The 26,335-nt window shown below is 38.2% G+C and overlaps 1 protein-coding gene across 1 annotated transcript in view; it reads left to right on the top strand.

Moving 5' to 3' along the window:
- COL4A2 (collagen type IV alpha 2 chain) overlaps positions 1 to 26,335 on the top strand; it is a 1,470,466-nt gene that overhangs the window by 1,270,782 nt on the left and 173,349 nt on the right. Inside the window, exons 38-40 of the mRNA XM_044071270.1 lie at positions 8,473 to 8,544; positions 19,142 to 19,267; positions 19,968 to 20,084. Of these exons, the coding sequence (XP_043927205.1) occupies positions 8,473 to 8,544; positions 19,142 to 19,267; positions 19,968 to 20,084 (315 nt within the window). The remainder of the gene's footprint in view (positions 1 to 8,472; positions 8,545 to 19,141; positions 19,268 to 19,967; positions 20,085 to 26,335) is intronic.

The following is a 26,335-nucleotide window of genomic DNA, read 5'->3' as shown; positions in this document are numbered from 1 at the left end:
AGCTCAACGCCACTAGGCAGAGCTTAAACAAGCATAAACCCACCAAAATGCAGGCTTTTAAACCAGAAAGTTGAAAGGGATGGAAAAACTGCCCAAATGGCAAATAAACTACAATTTCTGGGCCAGAAACCACTCCTCTTGTGGTAGCTTGGCTACCTAGTGCTTACCACTCCCACTGATAAACTAGAAGGCCTCCCTCCAACACAGAAAGGCTTGGGGGGGCTCAGAAGCTTACAAACAGTCCTGGATACAGCAAATGTGTATCTGGACTAGACTAGTAACAGGAAAGGCAGGAAACAAGTGCAAATGCAGACTTTTAAACCAGAAAGTTGAAAAGGATGGAAAAAACTGCCCAAACGGCCAATAAACTACAATATCTGGGCCAAAAACCACTCATCTTGCGAAAGATAGGCTGACTAGTACTTACCACTCCCACTGTTAAGCTAGAAGGCTTCCTTCCAACACAGTAAGGTTTGGGGGGGGGCAGAAGCTTGCAAACAGTCTTGGATACAGCAAATTTGTATCTGGACTAGACTAGTTACAGGAAAGGCAGGAAACAGGCTTAGAACTTTTTTTGTTTGTTTTTTTACAGAAAAGCAGCTAAAACAGCAGTAAAAAATTCCAATGCAGTGCAAGTTAGCACACTTGAGTGTGTAGCAAAGTTCAAGCAAATGCAGTTTAAATAAATGCAATTAAATTAAAAAATTACTAAAAACAATTGCAGAGAGCAGTAAATTAGGAAAAAAATCAAAATGGAGGCATTTAGAGTATCTCTTTCCCCTTCCTGATGCTCTTGCAGTCTGCAGCACACCAAAACTGGATCCACGGAGCTTAAACACGTGCAAACCCGTGCAAATGTGGACTTTTAAACCAGAAAGTTTAAAGGGATGAAAAAACTGCCCAAATGGCCAATAAACTATAATTTCTGGGCTAAAAACCACTCCTCTTGTGGTAGATAGGCTGCCTAGTGATTGCCACTCCCACTGATGAGCTAGAAGGCTTCCCTCCAACACAGACAGACTTGGGGGACTCAGAAGCTGACAAACAGTCCTGGATACAGCACATCTGTGTCTGGACTAAACTAGTAACAGGAAAGGTGGAAAACAAGCGCAAGCATGGGCTTTTATACTAGAAAGTTAAAAGGGATGGAAAAACTGCCCAAACGGCCAATAAACTACAATTTCTGGGCCAGAAGCCACCCCTCTTGTGGTAGATAACCTACCTAGTGCTTACCACTCCCACTAATAAGCTAGAAGGCTTCCCTCCAACACAGAAAGGGGGATCAGAAGCTTACAAACAATCCTGGATACAGCAAATCTGTATCTGGACTAGACTAGTTACAGGAAAGGTGTGGGAAACAAGCTTAGAACTTTTTTTTTTTGCAGAAAAACAGCTAAAACAGCAGTAAACGTAATTCAAATGCAGTGCAAGCTAGCACACTTAAGTCTGTAACAGTATTAAAGCAAATACAGTTTAAATAAATGCAATTAAATTAACAAAAGACTAAAAAATGTGCAGAAAGCAATAAATTAGGAGAAAATCAAAATTGAGGCACTTAGAGTATCAGAAAACAATGCCAGCAGATATATAAATAATTCAGTCAATCAAGAATTAAGACAGTGCAGAACTCTGGACAGTTACCTTGACATTTTTTGATGGTATCATGTCATAGGTTTACAGATGGTTACTAGGCAATTAACCGTAGGGGCCTTTTTAAGCCTAGCCTTGCATCACATGATAAGAATCAAACCCAGTACTTTGTGTTTATAAGGTAAACATCTTTACCATTATTCCAGTCCCCAACTTCATGTGTTGTTTTTTCTTTATTTTGGTCAGCTGACATTGTATTACCTGAAAATATGAAATTTTACAACTTAAGGCTCACTTCTAGCAGATTTTTACTCTTCCATCATCTTCCAGTATATTAAGTGTGTATATTACTAAGTTGTCTTGCAATTTTTACATTCTTCCATAAATAATTGTGTCATTACTAGAGCTACCCATGTTGTCTATACCCTCAGTGACCTTCTTTGTTAAGAATCTGAATATTTTTTAATGCAGAACTCACACCAAAAATCAGTGTCATGTACTTCAGGGACCTGTTAAGTTATCCAAAGGTCATAATGCAGTTTCTGACTGTGTGCAGGATATTGCTTCATCTCAGTAATAATAATGATATATTCTTTAAAGTGTTATAATCAGTCTTTTCTAGTACATTGAAATGGATTTTGTTCCCTGACTGTGGGTTACTTTTAATGCTGTGTGTCAGTATATTAACAGAAATATCAAATTTCATTTACTTTCTTATGTCAAGGTTCATTCTCTTTAGCCTGGTTCTATGCTGCAAAGGGATGGAGCCCTGACTATGACCTAGGTGATCAGGGCTCAGTTAGAAGCCCTGGCACTGGAGTCCTCAAGCAGGGAGGGAGAGAAGTGAAGGGTTGTGCCCTGCTCCACATTCCCAGGTTGATGAAAAGGGTTGCTCATACTTGGAGATACACAGTTGGTGTAATTTTCCTTCTGAAGACCAGGAAAATTTAACACTTATGTTTTTGGAATAATGGAAGGGCTGTGTGCAGGGTACACTCATTGCAGATGTGAGGGAACATCCTCCACAGTCAGCCCACTGCACACCCCTCCTCAGCATTAACCTGAGTGCATGCAGGGCTAAGACCATAGAACTGGAAAAATATTGATCCACCCCAATAGTTGTCTGAATGATGGGTTTCTTGCAGAGACATGGCACAAATGGATCAAATGGTGGGAGGGGGCTGTTGATCAACAAGTAGTATGGAAAGCAGGGACCATAAAATATTCATTCTCTTTCCTGTCCCTTGTTTTTTTTGTGTGTGTGTGTTTTTTTATAGTGCTTACAATTATGTAAACACTGTTTCACTGTTTTCTGTCTTATTGTGACTTCCTCGTGCACAGTCTGCATTTATGGTTTTCTGTGTTGTCCATTTAGGCCTTCTTGTCTATCACATCTCTTATGTCTGTGGTATGGTATGGTCTTTCAGTTTCATTGAAATTTGTATACCCTCTGAAACAGTGATTAAAATGATTACACTTTGCACATATATTTCCTTTGGCTGGGAATTCTCTTCTCTCTGGCAATTGTCCTCTACAGCATATAAAGACTGAGTTCTTACTTTATCTCTGTTCTTGTCCACATTCAGATATGCAGCTTCTGACTCATGTTCTTTCATCTAATCATATTTTATATCTTCAACAGTTTTGTCACTATCTATTCTATCACTTGCTTTTCCATTCCATCCTTCACTTTTCCTGTATGTCTGACATTTATAATGATCTTGCAGAATTATAAGTGCTGGCTCTGTTTTTTAATCTGGCTAGGATGATGGCTTTTCCTCTCTGTTTCTGAACTGATAGTTGGAATTGTCTGTATTTTATATCTTTATTTATATGTGAAAATTCACAGTTCGTTGCCAAGAACCTTAATCCTGTATAGTACATTGTGTGTGTGTGTGTGTGCGCGTGCGTGCGTGCGTGTGTGTGTGTGTGTGTGTGTGTGTGTGTGTGCGTGTGTGTGTTCTTGTGTCATGAACTTAAAATTTTCAAACTCTGTTATTTCTCTTGGGTTCAAAGTACCTGTGTAAATCTTCTTGTATATCTGCAGACTTGGCATTAGGGTCTGACATAGCCTAGTATGTGTGAGAAATGTTAACCTTTGGCATATTTAATAAAGATTTAAGTCTTTCATAAGTAATTATATTTAGGACTGAGGCTGGCATTTCTTCCATGGTGGCTTTGCATTGTTAATGCCACAGTCACAAACATTTCAACGCTCAGTATATCTAATGATATTTCTCATTGTATTCTGTTCACTTAAAGAAGATTGGCTTCCTATGCATATGTGGAATATAGAATATACTAGCCACCACTTTCCCATTTCTGCTTTTTCTTTTATACTTTTTAGTTTTTAAAAATGCATCCTTAATTTCAGCAGTGTTTGCAGCTCATGGTTATATCTACAAATTTCTAGTACAGATGTTTGTGTTAAAAAATAAAACTGACTTTCCACAGCTGCTGTATTTTGTAAAGGAATCTGAATTATTTCTCCTCATTGAGAGATGCTCTATTGTCATGTTTGAGTATTTTAATTTTTTGACAAAAGTAGTCTAATATGCTGCATGGATCTGGTATTTTTCATGGATTTGCTTCAGTTAGCCATGAGCACATAAGTCCATTTGGTCTATTAGCTTAAATTCATAACTTTCTGTCACGTGGGGGTAGGGTCCCCCACACAGCTCAAACAGGGGACTTTCTATTTGTACCCTTAATATAATATTGCTAACTGAACTTGCAAAACAACTGAGTAAGGTATTCATACTGAGGCCTGTGGATATGAGCTCATTCAAATGAACAGGCTAAGTAAAGCATGGTTCATGGAAGGAAGGCATGATGAAGTAAGTGAATGCTGTGTTGCACATAAAACGCAACAGCATTACTACTTATAAGAACAAATTATTGTGCTTTTTGTATTAATGTAACCTTACTAATACCAGAAAAAGGAATGTAAATCTTCACCAGCAGATAAATAAAACATGGTGAAGAAATAGTTTCATCAAGCAGCACCTTGCTACATCTGCAACATACTACCCCTACAAATTAAGCAGTGAGATACACTGTCATCCTTCAAATAGGCCTGGATGATTGAGTGGATATTCACAAATTCACCCCTGGCTTGACTGTTCTAGACTTCCTAAAGAGAGGATATGATCTTAGGGGAAGTGCTAGCAAGGCATAAATGGTTGTAAAACTCAGTCGCCTTGAATGACCCCTGATCCTATTATCCTATCAACAAAATAATACACCTGAAGCCATACCGTGATCAAAAAAACATCTTTTTTTATTTAGGTTTACCATATAGCCATGTAACTAACTGCAAACATTAAAATCCAAACTGTCAAAACTGGAGTCAACACATTTAAGCCAAAATCCAAATTCTAGGTGCAAAATAGTATTAGAATGAACTTCTGTTGAAATGTTGCAGATCAGTGAGGGATATGCATAATTTGGGGATTCAGTGAGGCATATGCATAATTTGGAGATTCAGTGAGGGTTATACATAATTTAGGGATTCACTATGGGTGTATGTGCATCACACTTCCTGGATCCACACACCACTAAGATAGAGTTTGCTTTATGAATGACAGTATCATAAATAAAGTTATAAAAAATCCTTAGCTTGAAGAGTGAATTCAGGCAGATAAGTTGCATATTATTGCAGTCACCAAATCCCCTTTAAAGCTTAAGTAAAAAGAGTTACGTCTGTTCATCGGCTGCTCTCTTCCAAAACCTTATTGTCATTGTAAGTGTTGCTATGACAAATTATCTCAAATACTGTGTTACAGCTGAGTTAATCCTATTGAATATAACCCCATGTCATTGCTAACATTAGTATAGCAAACCGTCTCAAATATTGGGTGCAGCTTATTAAGCTCTATAGACAATATCCCCCATGGATCACTGTTAATATTACTTCATCATGTTATCTCAAGTATCTGGTTACAACTAACAAAACCATACCACAGCTCATTGTTAGCATTACTACACTAAATTATCTCACATATTGTAAACACAAATTGTCTCACAGGTTATAAAGAGGTGATTATACCCCTCCAGCCTCTTCTTCCAATGATCTAATATCTCTCATAGAACACACACCAAACACACAGATATGCATATGTTTATTTATCTATTTATTTAGTTATTCTTAAATCTATATTCAAAACTCATTATAAATCATTTTCGTAGAAAATTATATAAAATTCTTCATATCTTTTTTTATGCATTTTCACGTATTTGTGTAATCTTGACAAAGCAGTGTCTGATTTCAAACACATTTATTAATATACTGAATCACCATGCACCACTTCTTTCAAAATTAGTTAAATTAAACCCAGACCCATGGTTGCCTAAAGAAACCAAACAACCCATTGCCCTAATACAAAAAGCATGGCCAGATTGGTTGAAAAACAAAACACATAATGCCTATCAAAATTTCAGACACCTTAGATACCTTACTAAACAAAGGTTTAAAGGTTTAAGTCAGACTAGCAATCCCACTACCAGTTGCTCTAATCTGGTCTCCATAAATAAAGTTCTTTATCCAAGCCAGTCCAACACACCCTCACCTACGACAAACAATAACAAAGACAGCATTGCTTCCCAATTCAGTTTCCATTTTATGTAAACTGTTCTCTTCTTACTCAAGAATAACAGAAACTTTGCTAGGACAGTTAAGTTTCCAGCCTGTCCCAACAGCAACTATAAACAATATCTGCTCACACTAAAATCAATTACTTTAGTAGAAGACAATTTATCAGTTGAGTATCTGAAAATAACAGCGGACACACTTGAGTACCCTGGCCCTATCCTTATAAACCATTCTTTCTCAGAAAACTATGACCCATTTGTCTGCAAAAAGTATTTTTTATATATCTCCTTCACAAACGGGGTGCATCCATAGAATTCTCCAACTGTAGATCTATAGCTATCTTAACACCTCTATCAAAAATCCTGGAAAAATGTATCTATCTCTTCTCTTAAAATTCCTTGTGTCCATTTTCCTTGCACTGTCAAAAGCATGTGACACCATCTCTCACTAAAATATACAAAGAAAAAACCTTTCAGCCCTCAACCTCTCTCACTCAGCTCTGTGATGGTTCCATAGCTTTCTAGCTGTCTCACAGACAGTAGGTGGTAAAATGACTACAGGACTTTTCACCCTTCCTACCTGTTATCATTGGAGTCTCATAGGGTTCAGTACTTGGCCCCTTCTCATTCACTATCTTTATAAATAAACTTTACATAGCCCACAAGCACGCAATCATAATACAATATGCAGATGATGCTACCCTCATCTGCTTTGCCCCAACCCTCTCAAACGCAATGACCTTATACAGTACTCTTTCTCATCCATTGAAACACGGCTAAGAAAATCTCGTCTTCTAAATTCTAAAAGCAAAACTAATGCTCTTCATCTCAAAACATTTCTTATACCAAAAGGAAAAGTTTTCTAAAAATAACACCAGAATAGAAAGAGCACAACAAAGTTACTGGGAGTCACAATAGATGAAGATCTAAAACTTACACATTCTCCAAGCTGCTCAAAAACACCAGAAACTTGGTTTATTATACAGAACCAAACACTATCTCACTGACTGCACTAGAAAAACCATGGCATCAACCTATTTACTATCAGTCCTTTATGCCTCCTCAATCCTAGTTAACCTTCATAGCACCTAAAAATGAAGCTGACAGCTGTTACAACAAAACTGCTCGATTTGCCACCAGTGTACCTACAACAAATCATCACTGCATATCCCTAAAACAACTAAACTAGCTAGAGCTTCCACAATAACTAATCTACTCATAACTATTTATTACCTCTAACCTAATATGTAAACCAGTAAATGGTCCAGGGAGACAAAACACCATAAAACATTATTCCCCAGCCAGGGAACTAGGCTGTCAAAATAAATCACTTTTACAGGCTGGTGACTCACTCTACTCCTATTATGTCTCCAAACTTTGGTACTCCCTATCCCTACAGTTAAAGCAAACTGAAAAACTAAAAGTTTTCAAAACTCAACTTAACCAATGCCTAATAACTCCTGGTAATGCCCCTGCTCAGCTCCAGGCTGCTATCTTAACTGTAAGTACCAAAAAGTGTTGTTTAATTCATACCTGGGATTCATTAACATCTACACTATGTGTACACTAAGTGCACACCGTTCTGAGTGAACAAGCAACACAAGCATAACTCACACCCTCTTCCTCCTAATTTTAGTTTTTGTTCTGGTTTTCTTGCAGCCTTAAATATTGAGGGGGATTTGTAAAGGTTAGCACAAAGTGTTGACTACACTTAGTGTAATCTTTCTGTGTAACTAGAAGGTGTGGATCACTGCAGGTAGTAGTCAAGGACAGGACTTATGGAGAAGGATTGTAGAGGTAAACAGGAAGTTGAGTTCAGCAGCAATGTCCAAAATCAAAAGGGTGTGAATCATATCTTTGTCATACGGATAAACACAGACTAGAGTTAAAGTGGAAATAATAGATGCACACAGACATTCTGGGTTCCTGTTGTAAACATCTATATTGTCAAATGTTCATCAATAAGAAAGGGGACATTATGTGATCATTCTAAGCAAATCCCTAAACTAGACATGTGTGGGGTATCACATTTCTTATTCTACAGTAAAATATAAAAAAGGTACATTTGTGTTGCAGTATTGGTTAATAAGGCTAAACTGGTTTGATGGTGGATCCTGGAGGTGTTTTTTTTACATATATATCTGACATAAAAGGAAGACTGATATTGCACACCTTTGTGAAGCTGCAGTAAACTACAGATGTAATCTACTATTGTCTTTGTGCAATTTGTATTCAGTATTAAGTAAAGTAATAAACCAAGTAACTAAGAGCTCTACATATCTACTTTCACAGGTTTTGCCGGACCTGATGGTTTGCCAGGCCTAGATGGTCTGACAGGAATTAAAGGTAGAGCAGGATCCCCAGGTAGGTATACATGCATGTTTATACACACACACACACACACACACACACACACACACACACACACACACACATATATATATATATATTTATACACACACACACACACACACACACACACACACACACACACACACACACACACACACACACACATATATATTTATATACTGATCTTTTCACTGATTAAACAATAAACTGCAAACTATGAATATCAGTAACGTATTAAATATTAACTAACATAACATAAACATGTTTTTCTTTTGTCTTTTCCCACTCTGTACAGCTTACCATTAATCCACATCCTAGTGAATTTCATACCTCTTATTTTCTATGGGTGAGAAATTATCCCTAAGATCCTCTAAGGTGGGAGATGTCCAGAAGGGTTATCATTCAGACAGACATTGTGTTGTTTGGTGCTCTCACTGACATCTTGGCAAAGAGTGTATTTTTATGTATGTAACCTCACCCCTCCGATGGATGGTAACATGAGTACCTACATCACCATAGGGACCACCTGTACTCTGACATCAGTTCATGCCATGCTCCTTTTTGCACAGCTGAGAAGAGCTACTCAGGTGGACAGATCCATGTCATCTCAGCACCAGCCTCTGCCCATGTGACTGCATCCCTACTGACAGGCAGAAACCATGAGGAGCAGCAACCTGGACTGGCTAAAATCAATCAACTTCCTTCCCCCCAGAATGAGCACACTCCATATCCCAGCCTGCATATTAAGCATCTGAGCTAGTAGTCAAACCAGGGTTGTCTGGGCCATAAACAGGCCTTTATCGATCTACTCCTCCAGTGAGACACATTTTTATTACTTAAAACTGTTTATCAAAAAACAAACACTGTGTGACTGCTGTTTTGTGAAATAATTTGGAGAAGTTTAGAAATGATAAGCATTACTTGTCCCTGCAGTAAAGACTGAGAAGAAAGAAGGTGGTAAAGAAAGCTTCTATGCTTCTACATAACCACACAAATAAGTGTATACACCTCCAAAACTAAATCTATATAATGTGGCTTGGTATTCTTTTGCTATCACTCAGGAGACTTCACAAAGTCGATAATATATTCCATGCATATGTCTGAGTGTGGTAATGGTAAAGGTCACATTTATTGTAGTGCAGAAACGTATCTAGAAATGAGTGTACCACAAATCCACTGGGTCCATATCTAGTCATAAATGACAAGCTACAGACTATAGCATAACAAGGAGGCCATGCTAGAATGCTGAATGTAGCTGTGAAAGGCAGCGTAGTGAGGATTTGTTTATAAAGATACTGGTCAGAAGACAAGAAAAAACAAGTATCCTAAGACAGTAGTACTAAAAGTTAACTTAGTATGCTGTGAAGTAATACAAGGGGTAGAAACTACACAAATGACAAACCAGAGGTTTATAACAACATGCTAAGCTTTCATACACATCACTCCAGCTGACAGTGCAATTGAAACACTTGTGTTCAGCAGCCTTAAGGGGAATGGGACAGAGCAGGGTAATGGTGAGCACTGCACCTGTGTAAGGGATAGTCACAAGTATCATGTACATTTAAATCCAGCAGTTCAAACATGCTAGGCTGCTATTCTAGAACAGACTGTGCTCAACTAATGATAAACTGAATAGGCGATACAGATTCATAAATTCCTATAAACGTAACTTAAATATTTCAAAAGTAACATACCAATTCAAGTCAGAAACAAACAAGTACAGTATGAAGCTGGAAAGATGACACATCATATCTTTCCTCTGGCTCATGATATGACTTGATAAAGAATAGCATTTCTCTTGCCAAAAAGTATGACATCTCCAACCATAGCAAAGACAGGCTTTGGAGGCTTCTTTGGTTATGGAGAAAGGCATCATGCTAGTGTTAGTCACACATATAAGTGACATTTTTAGCAATTGTGTTGAAATATTCCATATTAGGGACATTTATTTGTCAATTTATTTTCAGTGAAATCAGCATTCTTAGCCTCTGGATACCCTGGAAACAGTGAGGCTAAAAATCAGGGAGAAACAGGAATTACCATGCTAGCTACACAAGACAAATTATATCCAACCATATCTTAGTACAAAGAAGTCATCATGGATGGATCTCTGCCTTAGTAAGGTAGAGTTTATTTCAGGTACTGGAGGACAGAGGGCAGCTGATCAACCAGGACTGTAGTGTTGTTGTCCTACAGCTCTGAGTAGTGTGGAAAGATTTTCTAACTCCCCCTATGATTAAGGGGGCAGCATAGTTATGACAAGCAGTCTTGTGGTGATGTTTTCTATTAATAAACCGGGAACCACCAAGCTCTTTCATCTATGAAATTAAATAGCTTTTGAAAGTAGGCAGTGGTGAACAGCTTGCCTGGCATTTAGTGTACAGGTCTAAAGTTCTGAGCTATTAATGAGCTGCTTCTTGTGCCCAGGGTACAGGGTTGGATTCCTTCTACCACCATTTACCTGCTGTGACTCTGAGCAAGTCACTTAACTGGTCAGTGCTTCCATGCCATTGATGAAAAGGGACAATTGTGTCCAGTGGTTCTATATTCTCAAAAAAGCAGGAAAAATAAACAATAGGAACCTCCTGGGTTTTCAGCATTCTTATATGGACATCATCAGCCAAGAGAGTTCTCATACCTCTGACAGGGAGCTGTTTGCATTAATTATCTGAAGCATCTCCAATGTGTGAAATCTCTGAACACCAATTTGTTCTCTACAGCTTTCTTTGAAAACCTACCAGAGTTAAGTTTTCTTTCTCCAGAGTCTGAAGCATTCTCATGGAACAAGCAGCCTCATTCAGGGACAGGGAGGTTTATGTGGGTCTGTATTAGAACATCGAAGTTTCAAGTCTTCGACTGTTCTAATATCGATACCTAGTAACCAAAAAACCAGTAAGACCGAAAATTTAGAACATCGAATTTTTTCATAGGGGAAAAAATTCACTGTTCCAAAACACATGCACACAACACAAACACACCAAACACACAGCAATCCACACACATACACTTAAAATCTTACATCTAAACCTACACTAAACTGTACATACACCACTATCTACCCACTTACCTTAACCCAAACCCTAACCCTAAGGTCCATCACTATTGCACACACACCTCACCCACGCCCTAACCCTAACTCACCTATCCCATCCGATACCCTCACGTCCAAACATTCGCACACTTACCTGATCCGCGCCCTAACCCTAACTCACCTATCCCATCCTAACCCTCATGTCCACACAATCTCACATTTACCTGAACCAGACTGTAACTTTCCACCACAGAGCTGAAAATAGGGAAGCAACAATAACGGACAACCAAATTCTTTCCGTAGGAAAGAATTCGGTTATCTAAAAATTCGCTATTTTCAGCATTCGGTTACTAGGTGTTGATATTAGAACATTCGAAGACCTGACACTTTGATGTTCTAATATAGACCCATTTATGCCTGTGCTTCCCCATGCAGAGATTTCTGGGTCAAGCACTGAGTGAAATGGTGATAATGATTCTCATGATATTTTTCTGGTAACAGAAGATTTTGTTTTCACTTTCATACCAACTGCATGGTACTAATGAAATTCACTGTGCATACAGGAGACTTACAGGTAGACTACTCCAGTGTCATTTTGTTTATTTATTTATTTATTTTACATTTGTTGACCGGGAATGTCTGACTGAGCTGAATCCCTTTTTCAGCGGAGGCCCAGAAAGAAAAGCTCCAATTAGTTCAAAAGTGTAACATAACATAGAGTAACATGGTAAATTATAAAACAACACATTCAGTAGTCACAAATGTTTACAAGTCTTAACATGAAAAGGAGATAACAACAAGAGCATAGGAGGTTACGTAAAAAAGCATAGACAGTATACTATTTATACTATGTATTACATAAGCAGTAGTAGCAGCTCCAGGGTATATGTAGATTTGGAGATAAGGAAGAGAGTTTAGAGGTAGCTAGGGGAGATGGAAATAGAGTAGGTTGAGCAGGGACGACGGGGTGAATATAGGGGAGGATAGTAAGGACTAATGGAGATAGATGGTTACTTTGTAAGATGCATATGGTCAGGGAGGGTGAGAACAGTGGCAGGTCCAATTCTTTTTAAAGTATTCTTTGGTGGCTGATTTAAATTGTTTGGGGTGTATGAGGGTCCTGATTTCAAGTGGGAGTTTGTTCCATGCAATAGAGGGGTGGTAGCTATATGTGTTGCACCCAGTTTTTAACTTGGGTTTGTAGACATTTAATAGGTCTTGGGGTGAACTTCAGAGATATCTTGTAAGAGAATAGTGGGAGATGAGGGTTGATAGAGCTGGACTGAAAGATGGTTGATATAGAATGGAGTGTATGATTTGGAGCTGTGAATGGAGAAGCACGTGAGGTAGGTCAAGCCAGTTCAAGTATTTTAGGGAGAGACAGTGGTGGGATTTATAGGCTTGCTGAGCTGCAAATCTTGCTACCTTGCGATAAGTCGACTCTAGCCTGGTAAGCAGAGAGGAGTTGAGATTTGTGAGTACTTGGGAACAATATGTTAAGCAAGGTAGTAGGCATGCGAAAGAGTAATCCTAGCTTCAGTGGTTAGGAATTTTTTATTTCTATAAAGGAGTCCTAGCTTCTGATGGGTTTTTCTGATACAATTATTTATGTGATGATCAAAGTTTAGTTGATCATCAGTGGTAATGCCAAGCAGATTTGTGCGGGTTTCAACTACAATAGGAATATTGTTTAGGAACATTATGAAGAAGGACGGTTGGATGTGGTTAACGGTTTTAGGAAGAAAGAGTAGCAATTTTGTCTTTTTAGGGTTGAGGATGATCTGGTTATTTGAGACCAATGTCTCTACTGAGTTAAAGGATGACTGGGTAGCTGATAGTACTTCAGAGGGTGAGTTGGCAGTAGTGATGACTGTAGAATCATCTGCGTATTGGGAAATGGTAGACAGAGGACAAGAGGAGTACAGTAAGCTGGTGAAGATATTAAAAAGTAGAAGTCCAAGAATGGACCCTTGGGGGATGTCCATTCTTACAGGAAGAGGAGTAGATAGTGCAGAGTGCCATCTCACTGATTGCAGTCTGTCAGTGAGGTAGCTAGTGAACCATGCAACTGTATCAGGAAAGATGTTAAGGTCTATTAGTTTGTTTAGTAGCAGAGAGTGAGAGACAATGTCAAAAGCCTTAGAGAGGACCAGGAATAGACAAGAGATGAGTTTATGATCATCTTTGGCTAGAGTAATAGTGTTGAAGAAAGATAGCAGAGCTGTGGTGGTGCTATGCTTAGGTCAGAAACCATGCTGTGTGGGAGCGAGCAGTTTTTCCTGTATGAGATATTGCATAACTTGCTTGTGTATACATTTCTCCAGGACTTTAGAGAGAGGGGAGAGGATAGCATTAGGTCTGAAATTGGAGATTTCTAAGGAGTTACCTCCATTATGAATGGGAAGAGTGTAGAATTGTTTCCAGATTGATGGAGTTAAGAGATGGAGTGATTTATTAGGATAGATACAGGCAGAGCAAGGGAATTGGTCACTATCTGGAGAAAATGTGAAGGGATATTATCAGCAGATACAGAGCATGGTTTTAGCTTAGAGAGTAGAGTTTTGATGTAGGTAGTGGGAACAGGTTTGAAGGAGAAGGTATTTTTCAGAGTTAGTAATTAAAGAAGTTTGGAGGAAGTTAGGAGCACTGGTGTTCAAGGGCTGGGGGCTGGGATTGAATAGTTTGGATATAAAATCAATGAAATAGCTGTTGAAGGTGTTGGCTGTCTCTTCAGGTGACCTGTCTGAACATGGGTTGGGTGAAGCTGGGTTGCCAGGATGTAGTATTTGGTTTATAACATTCCAGAATTTTTTTGGATCAGATTTTAATGTTGGGGGGGGGGAGTTATAGTAGAAATCTTTTTGTCTTTGTTGATGAGTTTTTTTGTTAGATTTCTAAGTTCTTTATACCTTTGCAAGTCTGTAGAGAGTTTCGATTGCTCCCATATTTTCCAAGCCCTTTCTCTGGATTTCATAAGGGTATCAGTAGTTTTAGATAGCCAGGGTGATATGTTAACTTTTATTCAAACTTTTCTGGCTCGGGCTAATGAATTTAAGATGTTAAGGAAAGTTGAGTTGAAGGCTTTAACTGCTTCATATAGTGGGAGCTGGGTGAGGAAGTTCCAATTAACTCTAGAGAGGAAGGTTCTAAATGTTTCAGTTCTAGGGCAAATCCATTTTATTTTCTCTGTATGCTAACATTACAGAGGCAGTGGAGGTGAAAATGTGTTTTTTTTTTTTGTTTCTCTCTTTTTTTTTTTTTGCAAATTACAGATCTGCAATATGGTCTGTACCAAAGGTGTGGTGGGCTGCATGGCAAAAGGACTTTCACAAGGTGAGAAAAGGGTCATACATGTAGTTGTTTCGATCAGTACAAAGTATAAAATAATGTACCCAGTAACAAAATCTCATGGACGGTTCTATAATGGAAAAGAAATGCTGACAGCAACAAAATGGAAATGCATCTTATTATAATTATGTTAGTTGATCTAACTTGATAGACAAAGGAAGAATAGACTATGCAAAGCTGGTGGGATTCTGGTATGCATAAGGATAGATATGATGTCTGGAAAATGCATCCCTGTCCTTCATCAGGCAGCTGATGAGACCTCACTAACAATACTGTACACAATACAATAAATCCACTTCTGCAAAGACACTGACATTAATAAGAAGGCTGTGCAAATAATACCAGTAGTGTATGGTTTAAACAGGATCTTCTTATGTGTATACTGGAAAGAAGAAGGAGAAAAAAGATGTCACAGACACATTTAAAGCTTTTAAGAACCTCAAGAAAACTGAGAAGCTCCATTAAAAATATGTAAATGCTAATGGCAATATGTACTACCAGCTTTACTGATTACATAATTAAAAAATAAGCATAATTACTACATACAAGAAAAGGCAAACACTACAGTTAAAATTGCAGTACTCTTTTTCAGTAACTACCCATCCCATGTCAGTCACTCTCATCTGTACCATAGCACCTGAATCATTTTTATTAAGGACTGTTAGAGGGGCAGTAGATACAAACATTGTAACATGATAGTTATTTTATTTTATTTTGTTTGCAGTTTGTTTGCCAAGATAGTCCAATTGGGCCACAATGAGCCAGTTTTCAATGGAGTCCTGGGGAGAAAAGCTCCAGAAAAATACAATTACATAGTACACATTGCACATTTACATTACAGATTATCTCATAGGAATACAAAGTACATTGTTTGTGTTTTTCGGATTTTCCCGGTTAGGGGTCGCCACAGCAGAACTCCGGTCCACTTATGATTGGCAGTAGATTTTTATGTGCTGGCTTGCCGGGCCTAACGCACAACCTTCAACGAAGGAACGCCCATTCACATATGTCGCTACACAGAAGACGCTCTAACTAAGAATCGAACGGGCAACGTCTAACTATGAGGCGACAATGCTACCGCAGCACCACCACCGAATACAAAGTAAATATAATAAGAAAAGGTTAACAATGATGGAATGCACTTCTTTTTACACAAAAGTAGCAGCATAGGGTAACTTAAGTAGTTGGTCAAATAGTTCAATAGAGCTGTGGAATTATAGGAGGCAGTGATGGCGTATTTAGTTCTAGGAGAGTAGGAAGTGGTATTAGAAAGATTAGGTAGGATGGGAACAGGAGCACTTCCATTGTGAAGTTAGGTGTGAGTGCAGCAAGGTTTTAAATGAGGAGAGACTGCTAGTGATGCAGATTGAAGATGGTAGAGATAGAAAGGCACATCTAGAATGACATCACATATTCACAAATGACTTTGCAACGATACCACAAAACATTACTCCATATGAATGTCTTTTATATTGTAAAATTAGGTTAAAAGAAAATCTGTCAGTTAATCCTGTGTATAAACATCCTCCCAACCCACACTATCAGAATTATTATTTAAGTATCCCCCATGTATGCACATCCTTCCAACCCACACTATCAGAAGTATTAAAGTATCCCCCATGTGTGCACATCCTTCCAACCCACACTATCAGAAGTATTAAAGTATCCCCCATGCATGCACATCCTTCCAACCCACACTATCAGAAGTATTAAAGTATCCCCCATGCATGCACATCCTTCCAACCCACACTATCAGAAGTATTATTTAAATATCCAGTTTATTAGATGACTTGTACAAATATAGAGAAACAGGTTTTTTCATCTTTCCTTGCTCCCCACAGATGACTGTCACCTAACCCAAGTTCCTCTCCTTGTTCACTGGGTCTACAAGTCCCACATTACCTTCTGGCAGGCTATACTCAGCTCATGTCACAGAGCTGTATGGGAGTGTTTCCTGTTTGCATTCCATTTTTATGCATATACCCAGTAACACCCTGAAAGCAGGACCTGCAGTGGGTGTAAGCTAAACCACCCCTCACTTTCGCAAAGGTGTGATGTCATCATGATGCCCCATCCACCATCAAACAGCCTCTTACAGTTTTTGCCTGGTCTTCACCAGAGAAATCAAGCCCACAACAATGTGCCTCGAGTGCATGTACACCCTCCCCCCAGGATGAGCACACCCATCCTTCCCTGTCTGTGCCAACAAGTGGCAAAGTTGCTATTCAAATTCTGGATGCCTGGGCCATAGTCATGGCTGTAGCTCACTACACCACCATTAATGGCTATAACTCTACAAAAACATTTGAAACTAATTAATTATGGGAGACATTTATGTCTGTCTGTCACTCTCTCTTTCTTTCTCTCTATCACAGTGTTCTGTCTATCTGTCTCTCTTTCTCTCTCTTTTCCTATCTATGTGTAAGGTTAATGCTTAACAACTTACACTGATCCTGATAATTTTTAGAAGGGGAGTGGGAGACACTCCTTGTTTTATCTCATACACGAATGCTGGTTTCATGAGCAGTTTCTGGTACTAATTCGTATATAGTTTTAGTAAGCCGAGCATTAATGGTAATGAGTAATCGACATTCAAGAAATTACATGCACCTAATACTGAACCAGTCGAGAACCGCGCAGCAATTTAGATATAAAATACATGCACACAAACCTTTCTGTACAGCATATTGTTGTTTTTATAACAATCCACACTCCCAGTTACATCTATCTCGTTTTATGTTAGCTGCTTTGATGCATATTGAGGTATCATGCGTTTGTTTTAAATAAGTAAAACAGAATTCTGGACATGTGCTTAGTGTATGGTTTTCTGCAATGTATGCATGCAGAAATCCTAAAAGTATGACAATTTCTGAATCCAGTTCAGTTTTATGGCCCAGACAGTGCTTTAGTAAAGGCAGTGGTTTTGTCTGCGCATCAGCTGATATCTTTGGCCCCATTTAAATGCATTACGTTTGTATACATAACAGGACATGGTGGATCCTAGAGTCGATGTTTGGTTTATGAACTGGAAAAGTAGGACTTTAACTGTATGGATTTGTTAGTTACTGTTTCTATAGCTGTGTAAACTGAGATAAGTTTCCAAATTAAGCTGAGAGTAGTATATCTAAATCATTAGCATGTTTAAAGAAAGGGACATGACTTCATGTGTTCATAGGTTCATAAGTTCATAGATGGTTACTAGGCTAATGGCCTAGGAGTCATTTTAAGCCTAGCCAAGCATACTCCAAATTTACCAAAATATTCCTGATATGTGTCAATACCCTAAAAGAATTTTACAGTTACAATACTGGCTTGTAAACATCAAGCATTCACAAGTTGCCCTTGTCCATTAGGAATGTTGGTGCCAATCCAGGAGTAAATTTGCAATTTCCCATCCATTAGTCCAAGCTACATTTGAAGAGGGTTAGGGATGAGCTTTGCTTTACATGGATAGGAAACCTGTTCCAGAGAACAGTAATCTTTGAAATACTTACCTGTCTTCCCCCAAAATTAACTGTTTATATCGCAGATGAGGTTTAGTTCCTTAGATCAGGTATCTCTGATGCTATTTGTTTTGCAGATGTGCAAAAGATCTATCAGTGTGGGATCATAGGACACCTTGTAGGCTAGGCATAGATCACCACACAGCAGTGTGTAGGAGAGTGAGTACAGGGATTGGGCTTTGAGGTGATCCACATAGGACTTGTTTATTTCATGTATTTTTTTGGTGAGGAACCTCTGTGGTCTCTCAAACTGTTGCTAGTGCGTGGTCGCTAGGGCTTGGTCAGGTACATGCCAATGAGTACATTGTACTCAGTGAGTGGTCTCATGGGAGCTGAGTAAAGTGAAACAGTGATCTCCTTAGACTTGGGTGCCATGTCCTTAATTACAAGTTTTGCAATGTAGAATGATTTTTTTACCACGTGGTGGTCAAAACTCAGGTTACTGTCAACATGCACTCCCTGATCCTTGACTACAGGGTTTACTTTTAGGGCTGTAATCTCAGTGTGGTAATTTCCAGGGCCGGCCATCTTTCCAAAGAGTACTGTTATGCATTTTTACTCCATGATTTGCCGAAGTCTACAGAACATTGTGGTCCACTCATCTTGTCAGAGAAAAATTAAAGAAATTAGTATTTTTGACAGGAGTTTGAAGTATTGTACCACCGTCTTATATAAACAAAATGGCTGCTATGTAATGCATATTTAACCTTCACTTTCATCTTCACAGGTTTACCAGGAAGGGGATATCCTGGAATGCCTGGCAAGCCAGGAGAGAAAGGAATTATAGGAATTCCTAGTACATTACCAGGAATTCCTGGGATTCAAGGATTACATGGACCCAAAGGGACATCAGGTTAGTACAAATATATTTGAATCTGTTGTCTAAATAAATTTTTTAGACATTTTATGGCAATAACACCATCTGCAACTGTTAGAACTCAGGAATGAACCTGGGTTATCCTTGGGTGAGGCAAGGGTGAATGAAGCTTGCTTCTTCTGTGGATGGGGGTTCAACCTTTCCATACTCATGTGAGAACACAAACTGAAGTGTTGAATAGTAACTGTGACAACTGGTATGTGGCACCCTGGTGCTAGATGTTGTATAGTGCTGGATGTAGTAATGTGTGAATTCCTAATGAAATAATAATGGACAAGCTTCTCTCAGCTGCCATCTTGAAGAGTGGTTATATATGCACCAGTGAGCAGGATAGGTCAGTCAGTTCTGAACATGTCACAAAAGCATCCACAAATAATCTGTAGGTAAGCATGCTTTAAGAGACAAAAAAAGACAAAATATCTCATAAAATAAAAGGATGAGACTATTAAGTGATTAATAAAATAATCTCCAGACACAAAAGATATCTTGAAAGTTCCAGTTTTATATATGAAATGGTAACTAATTAATTGTAACTTTAACAATTCATTGATCATTTTAATATTATAATAAATATGTTCTAAAATATTCAGTGTACTTTGCAACAGAAACAACTTTGCCTCTCTTTAGTTACAGCAGAATAAGATACAAATTAAAGTAACTCTTCTTTTCTTCCTAGGTGAACTTGGTCTACCAGGTTTACAAGGTGTCCCAGGAGAGCCTGGACTTTCTTCTCCTGCTGGCCGACCTGGAAAACCTGGAGACACTGGTGCTACAGGGCCTTTTGGCCTACCAGGTAAAATTCCATTTTGTTATTTGCTTTTTTTCCCTGACTGCAAACACTTCCTTCCTTTACTGTGCTGTAATCCAATTGAAAGGTAGAAATAAAGCTAGCATTTTCAAGGCTTGGAAGAGCAAATTAAACTGGCATTTTTTTATTTTATCTGATCTTTGTTAACATTCTACTGACAGAAGCTTACAGGCTCCTACTCCATATGCTTGGTGAGTAACAGACTATGTATACTGTATATTTTCCAGTAAATGTAAAGTAGGTCCCATACCACTTAAGTATTTAAACATTATTGTCAGGATGGTTGTTCTAACTGCTACCAACAAAGAATGTCAGCACAAAAGACCATCAGTCAGTAAATTTTACTTATTCTACTGACACAAGACCACAGTCATCTGAAATTCCTTCACAGAATTCCAATTAGAAAGAACATATTCACTGACTATTAGTTGACATAAATGAAAAAATAAAAGTAAAGGTAGACACAAGCCTTCACTTTGAAAGTTATTTTTCTACTGCTGCAGATATAGCGTGCATGGTCATCTCAGAAATTAACATGATGTCAGGTATTATCATGCAGATCTGTAGAGCCCTGACTGCGACCCAGAAAATCCAAGTTTGAGTTATGCCTCAGGCACTGGAGGAACCAGGGGAGCAGGGTGGGAGTGGCCCACATATAGCTCTACCGTAATGGGCATAAGGTGATGGTTTGGTCTACTACATAATCAGATGTCCCTGAGGATGGAATAATCTATAGCACTCAGACCAGGTGATGTGCTCTCAGCTGTTATCACATTGCTTTAGCAGAAGTCCTATGAGAGAGCATATCTTCTTCGGGAGGGTATGTACAAGAATATGAGTATACACATCATTCTACTAGAATGGGGACATTGCAGGGTGTTTGACATAAACAAGTCTTCATGTCAGTTGCCAGGGATCATAGTGGTAGCAGTATGATATCCTTTCTCAGTCAGCTATCACCACCAGTTGGGCCAATTAATTGAGAGGGAGGCTGATGGTCAATCAGGAGGTGGAAAAAGAAATAAACCTTGTGAAGATTGGGTGAAGATAGGTGAAGGCTGCAGCTTAGCCAGCTAGAACACTGGAAAAAAAATGTAACAACAGTGCACTCTGCTGACCATGTAAAGCATGTTGTGACCCTTTGATGTAAACATGGCTCTGACCGGTCTAGATGAAGGAATTTTTGCTATTGTTTTAAGGCCAGAGTTAGTGGCCAGAATTTGCATGCATAAATGTCCTTTATTGCTCTGGTTTCTGCCCAGAGGTGAAGAATGTAAATGTAGTTTCCATTAGCCTGGGAACCCTGGGAAGTGTGAAGAATTATATAATGTGAACCAGGAATGTGATTTTAAAAACAGCGAGAATCAGAGAGCATTAAGCATTTTTGTCTTGACCATCCAACTTATCAGCACTGTCTTGCTCTGTGTGTAAGTTTATCTTAGACTTGTGTTTTCTCTCAGAAATAGCTAGAAACTAGAAAGATTAGACTAAGTGTTTTTCTGTAATGTCAGAACTGTACTACTAAATTATTTTAAGTATTTCTCTGTGATCTCTGAACTCTTGACTAGCACTGTGTAGTAAAAGTATCGTCTTGTGTTTTGACTATTTGTCATTAAATATTTTTAAACCCTTTCAACTGTGGCTGTTTTAGTAGAGATAATTTAAGCTCTTTAGAGTACTTGCATGTCTTTGGTAAAATTGTACAAAGCCACTCTAATAGCTTTAGCCCTGGGCTTTACTACCAATTGGATAATAATATTGCAGAGTAATAATTTCACACCCTTTTAAGGGCCTTTGAGTAGCTGAAAATATTAGTGGGTGGAGGCAGCTGGTACTACCGTATAGTCTGGGAAAAAGTGGCACAGTTAGAGAACCTGTGCCAGGCTTCCCCAGGAGTGTCTGTGTGGTTGTATAAACTCTTCTCAAAGTGTGTGTGTGTGTGTGTGTGTGTGTGTGTGTGTGTGTGTGTGTGTGTGTGTGTGTGTGTGTGTGTGTGTGTGTGTGTTAGCTACTTGGGCAGGGACACAAAGCACTGGTTGGACAAAGAGGGTGCTGGAGATTTTAGCTTGCCAATAGGCTGAAATCTGGACCCTATAGCTGTGCCAGTGGGGAGTCTTTTTGGGGACCTGGAGAGCAAGGGAGCGACCAGCCCCAGACTGACTGATCTCTGTGTGCTCTTAAGGGAAATTGCACTTTACTGTGTGTATTTGTCATCCTTTTTTCCTATAAGAGGCGCCCATCACTGGTATTAGCGGTGAGGACTGAGGCTCCTCGATTGCTGGGCCAGGGCACAGGCATCACAAACCTAACCACTGGTGTTATGCTGCAGATATTTATGATTTATTTTACTTTTCTCAATTTATAAGTGCTATTTCATTCACCTGTGAAAGCCAAAATGACAAATAATCATCAGTATCAGAGCTATTGTTCAGCCACTCATTTGAGAGCCGGAAACATGCCCAATGATACTTAGTGTGTGGTACATGAAATACATTTCACTCTGTGTTTAGGGAATGACTTTCATATAAGTGATAAAGCTATGAGTGACAAACCAAGCTCCCTTTCATATAGTACAAGACATTTCATGCATCATATAAACCTGATCCCACCCGACATATTATTTACCTGTGTTCCATCTTAGCCCCTCAGTTGTATGTGATTCAGATTCAACTTGGTGAAGTGGGGGTGCATTGATAAGTACATTCTGGAATATTATTTCTGTTTTCACACTGGGCTATGAAAAATAATTCAACATTAAGTGCATGTCAGAACCAAATGACTTATTACCAAAATTCTCTTTTGTGCATCTTTGATAATATAATTTTGAAACTTCAATCCATAAACATTGCAGGACATATATATATATATACATATATATATATATATATATATATAGATATAGATATATATATATATATATATATATATATATATATATATATATATATATATATATATATATATAGGATCCATACAGATGCTCAACTGCATCTTTCACCAAATCCCAATTTGGTGAGCATACTTGTGCAAAAGTGCTGTTCACCGAAGCAGCACTTTTGTTGTTCCAGTCGTACTATGGTGTGGTAAGGGAAAATTCCCTTTTCCCCACTGTAGTGCGACCTCAGAGTGCGAATATATATATATATATATATATATATATATATATATATATATATATATATATATATATATATATATATATATATATATATAAAAAACAAATGACCAGAATGCATGACCTACTAAACCCCCTTAAGAAATGCCAGAAAAGATATGCACAGCAATGAACCATTCAGACATGACTGTACTTTGTCATTTCTATAAACAGTGCTTCACCTATCCTTCCAGCCAATATTTTAAAAAGTGAATAAAGGAAAGAATGACTCTGCTTACTAGGAAAAGAAAATACCTTTCTTCAAATCATGGGCAAATATGTGTCCAGAATGTTGCTCAATAGCAACTTTAAAGGTGTAAAAGAAAAACAATAACCTTTTCTTTCATCCCCATCACGTCATGAAATATAACCTAGAATGATGCCACAAGTATCCTGACTACATAACTCAATGATACTTGGCCATTGTCACTGACTTTAAAAAAAAACGTGCCAACTGTCACAGCAAAGAAACGCATATGAAGAATATCTCGAAGCCTTATTTCCATCATAACTGTTGAAAGACATCTCTCAAAACACCTCTGAAGAAACCTGACCTGGTAAAAACATCAGCCAATTTATATAGCAAATTCCATGGTTCCAAAGGCCAATGGAAAAATGTAAAATGTAATATCATCTTTATAATTGTTAATGACTGTGAACCTTATCAGGCTTTTTAACCCAGAAGCCATCACACTGTAGTTAACTTTTCTTAACGGATCAGTTTAAAGTAAAAAAAAAAAAAATCTGATATGCTTCTCAGTTCAGGTTGTATTGTAAGCATAGCAATGAATAATTTAAGAACCGTATGTCTTATAACAATGAGCTTCCATAAGAAGCAAGTAGAACTTATAATGTATCAATATAATTGTTGTACACACCACAGTTATTTATTCAGAATTCAACATTTCAAAACATAGCGCTATAAAAATCAGTTACACAGAAAAAAATCAGCTTATCATATTGGTTGTTTGATTCTCTGCAGCTTCTCCTAAGATATGTTGTTTGTATAACTTAATAATTTAATTTTAAACAAATAGAAACATGAACAAAAATACATACAACATAATAAGCCCATAGATTCTTTCATAGTACTGCATTTAAAGTCACTTATTAAAAAATAATTAAGTAGTAAAAAATAATATTATTTCCTTACGAACGGGCATGCAAAATAAATTCAAAACATCATGAATCAATGAGCAAACAAGTAGTATACACATTTGCTTTTTTGCAAAAAAATATCATCATCATCATCATCATCACATAAAGTTTCTACACACAAAACTGCAGCCTTTGCAAGATGCAGTTTATACAGTCATGGAAAATTTGATTCAGAGACATGTTTAGCTACAGTGAGGAAGACCTCTGTGTCTCTGAAATTGGTGTTAATTACCACCAGTGCTAAACGGCACTTTCTGCTAGTAATTACCATTGGCACCCCCCCCCCATGAACTCTCTCCCACATACACACACACACACACACACACACACACGCACACACACACAAACACACACACAGAGGAGCACTCACTGTATATGACACACATGCACGCACTTGATTGAGCTTATACACTGTCATCTATTCACATGTTTACAATTTAAAACAGCAAGCACTCATATAAGCAAACACTTTTCACTGTTTTAAAAAGAAAATGCGAACTCTCATATTATTGAACACTCTTTCTGATGAAGTTTTTGTTGTCAACCTTTTGTAAGTGAATTTGCATTTACCCCACTGTTGTGCTTTCTTAGTGTTGGAGTATACGTATAAAATTAACTGGGGGTGTGGTGGGGGGCTTGCTACCCTGCAACAAATTAGTTTTATTATTGCATTTTTTTCAGTCATTTTAGATTTATTCAAGAATGATTACTCATTTGACATTCACTCTTTTGAGCTTTCTGTACTTCATGAAACTTATACACATACACACACAGACACACACACACACACACACACACACACACACACACACACACACACACACACACACACACACAGATATGCACATGCATAATCTGAGATTACTTGTAGGCTTGTAGACACACTACAAACTGACACACACATATACACACACTCACCCCACTACCACTGCTTCTCTACTTCATCCTCCCTAACCTTACCTGTAACATGACCCCCCCCCCAATTCAAAGTAACGGCGGAGCATGACATTTTAGTCATGATAATTAACACAGCTGACATGCTAATGTATGCATCCTAGTGATTCTCTGAATTGCATGACTGTATAACTTTCTTCTCACAGGCATTTATGAGGGAGAGCACATGGCTATTTAGCATTTGTTTCTTCCCTGGAATGCCTCATTAGCATGTAGCATGACCATGAAGACTGCCCCCTGGTGATTCTATGTCCATTTAAAATCACTGCACTGGACCTCTGTCTGAATCAAAAAGGATAACCATGAGTAGTTGGCTGCTCATCTTGGGACTTAACACTCACATTAGCCATTTCTGAATCTCAGTCTACTTCCAGTACAAGCATAACAGTGCCTATACTGGAGTCAGTACAGGTACCAGATAGCTCTTTCAGCTCCTTATCTATGACATGCACACATATACACAAACACAGACAGACAAAGCTTCTAGAACTGGTCCCTCAGACCTCTTTTATCCAGATCATTAAATCTTCACCTGAGATGGTCCCCAGGCCAACCTAGACAACATTTCCAACTTGATTTTCCATCTCAGAATTTATAAATGTCAGTTATAGCCCTTGCTTATCCTCAGTGTTGATCACCACCATAAAGAACTAACTTTCTTTCATGTTTCACAAAACATCCATTATAGCCCATGCTTTAACACAATGCTGATCCTCACCATGAGGAAAGAACTTCTTTACTAAGTGACCCAAAGAGTAGAAACTGTAGGCTACTTATTATGGAGTAGGTCCCATTATAGGCTTTCCAAACCTAATGGAGTGGCTGGTTCTGCCCTGAAACAACAATTAAAAACAAAAGTAAAAGCCTCTTTGTTCAGACTAATCCCCTGTTGTATTTCTGTAGATATTTTGCAAGCAGACAGCTAACTAGAATAGAATATACACATTCTCAAAATTAAGCAATGAAAACA

Source organism: Protopterus annectens, chromosome 5.part0, assembly GCF_019279795.1.
Source record: "Protopterus annectens isolate FY-2018-M chromosome 5.part0, PAN1.0, whole genome shotgun sequence".
NCBI classification, from domain to species: Eukaryota; Metazoa; Chordata; order Ceratodontiformes; family Protopteridae; genus Protopterus; species Protopterus annectens.
This window is presented reverse-complemented; position numbering and strand designations above follow the sequence as displayed.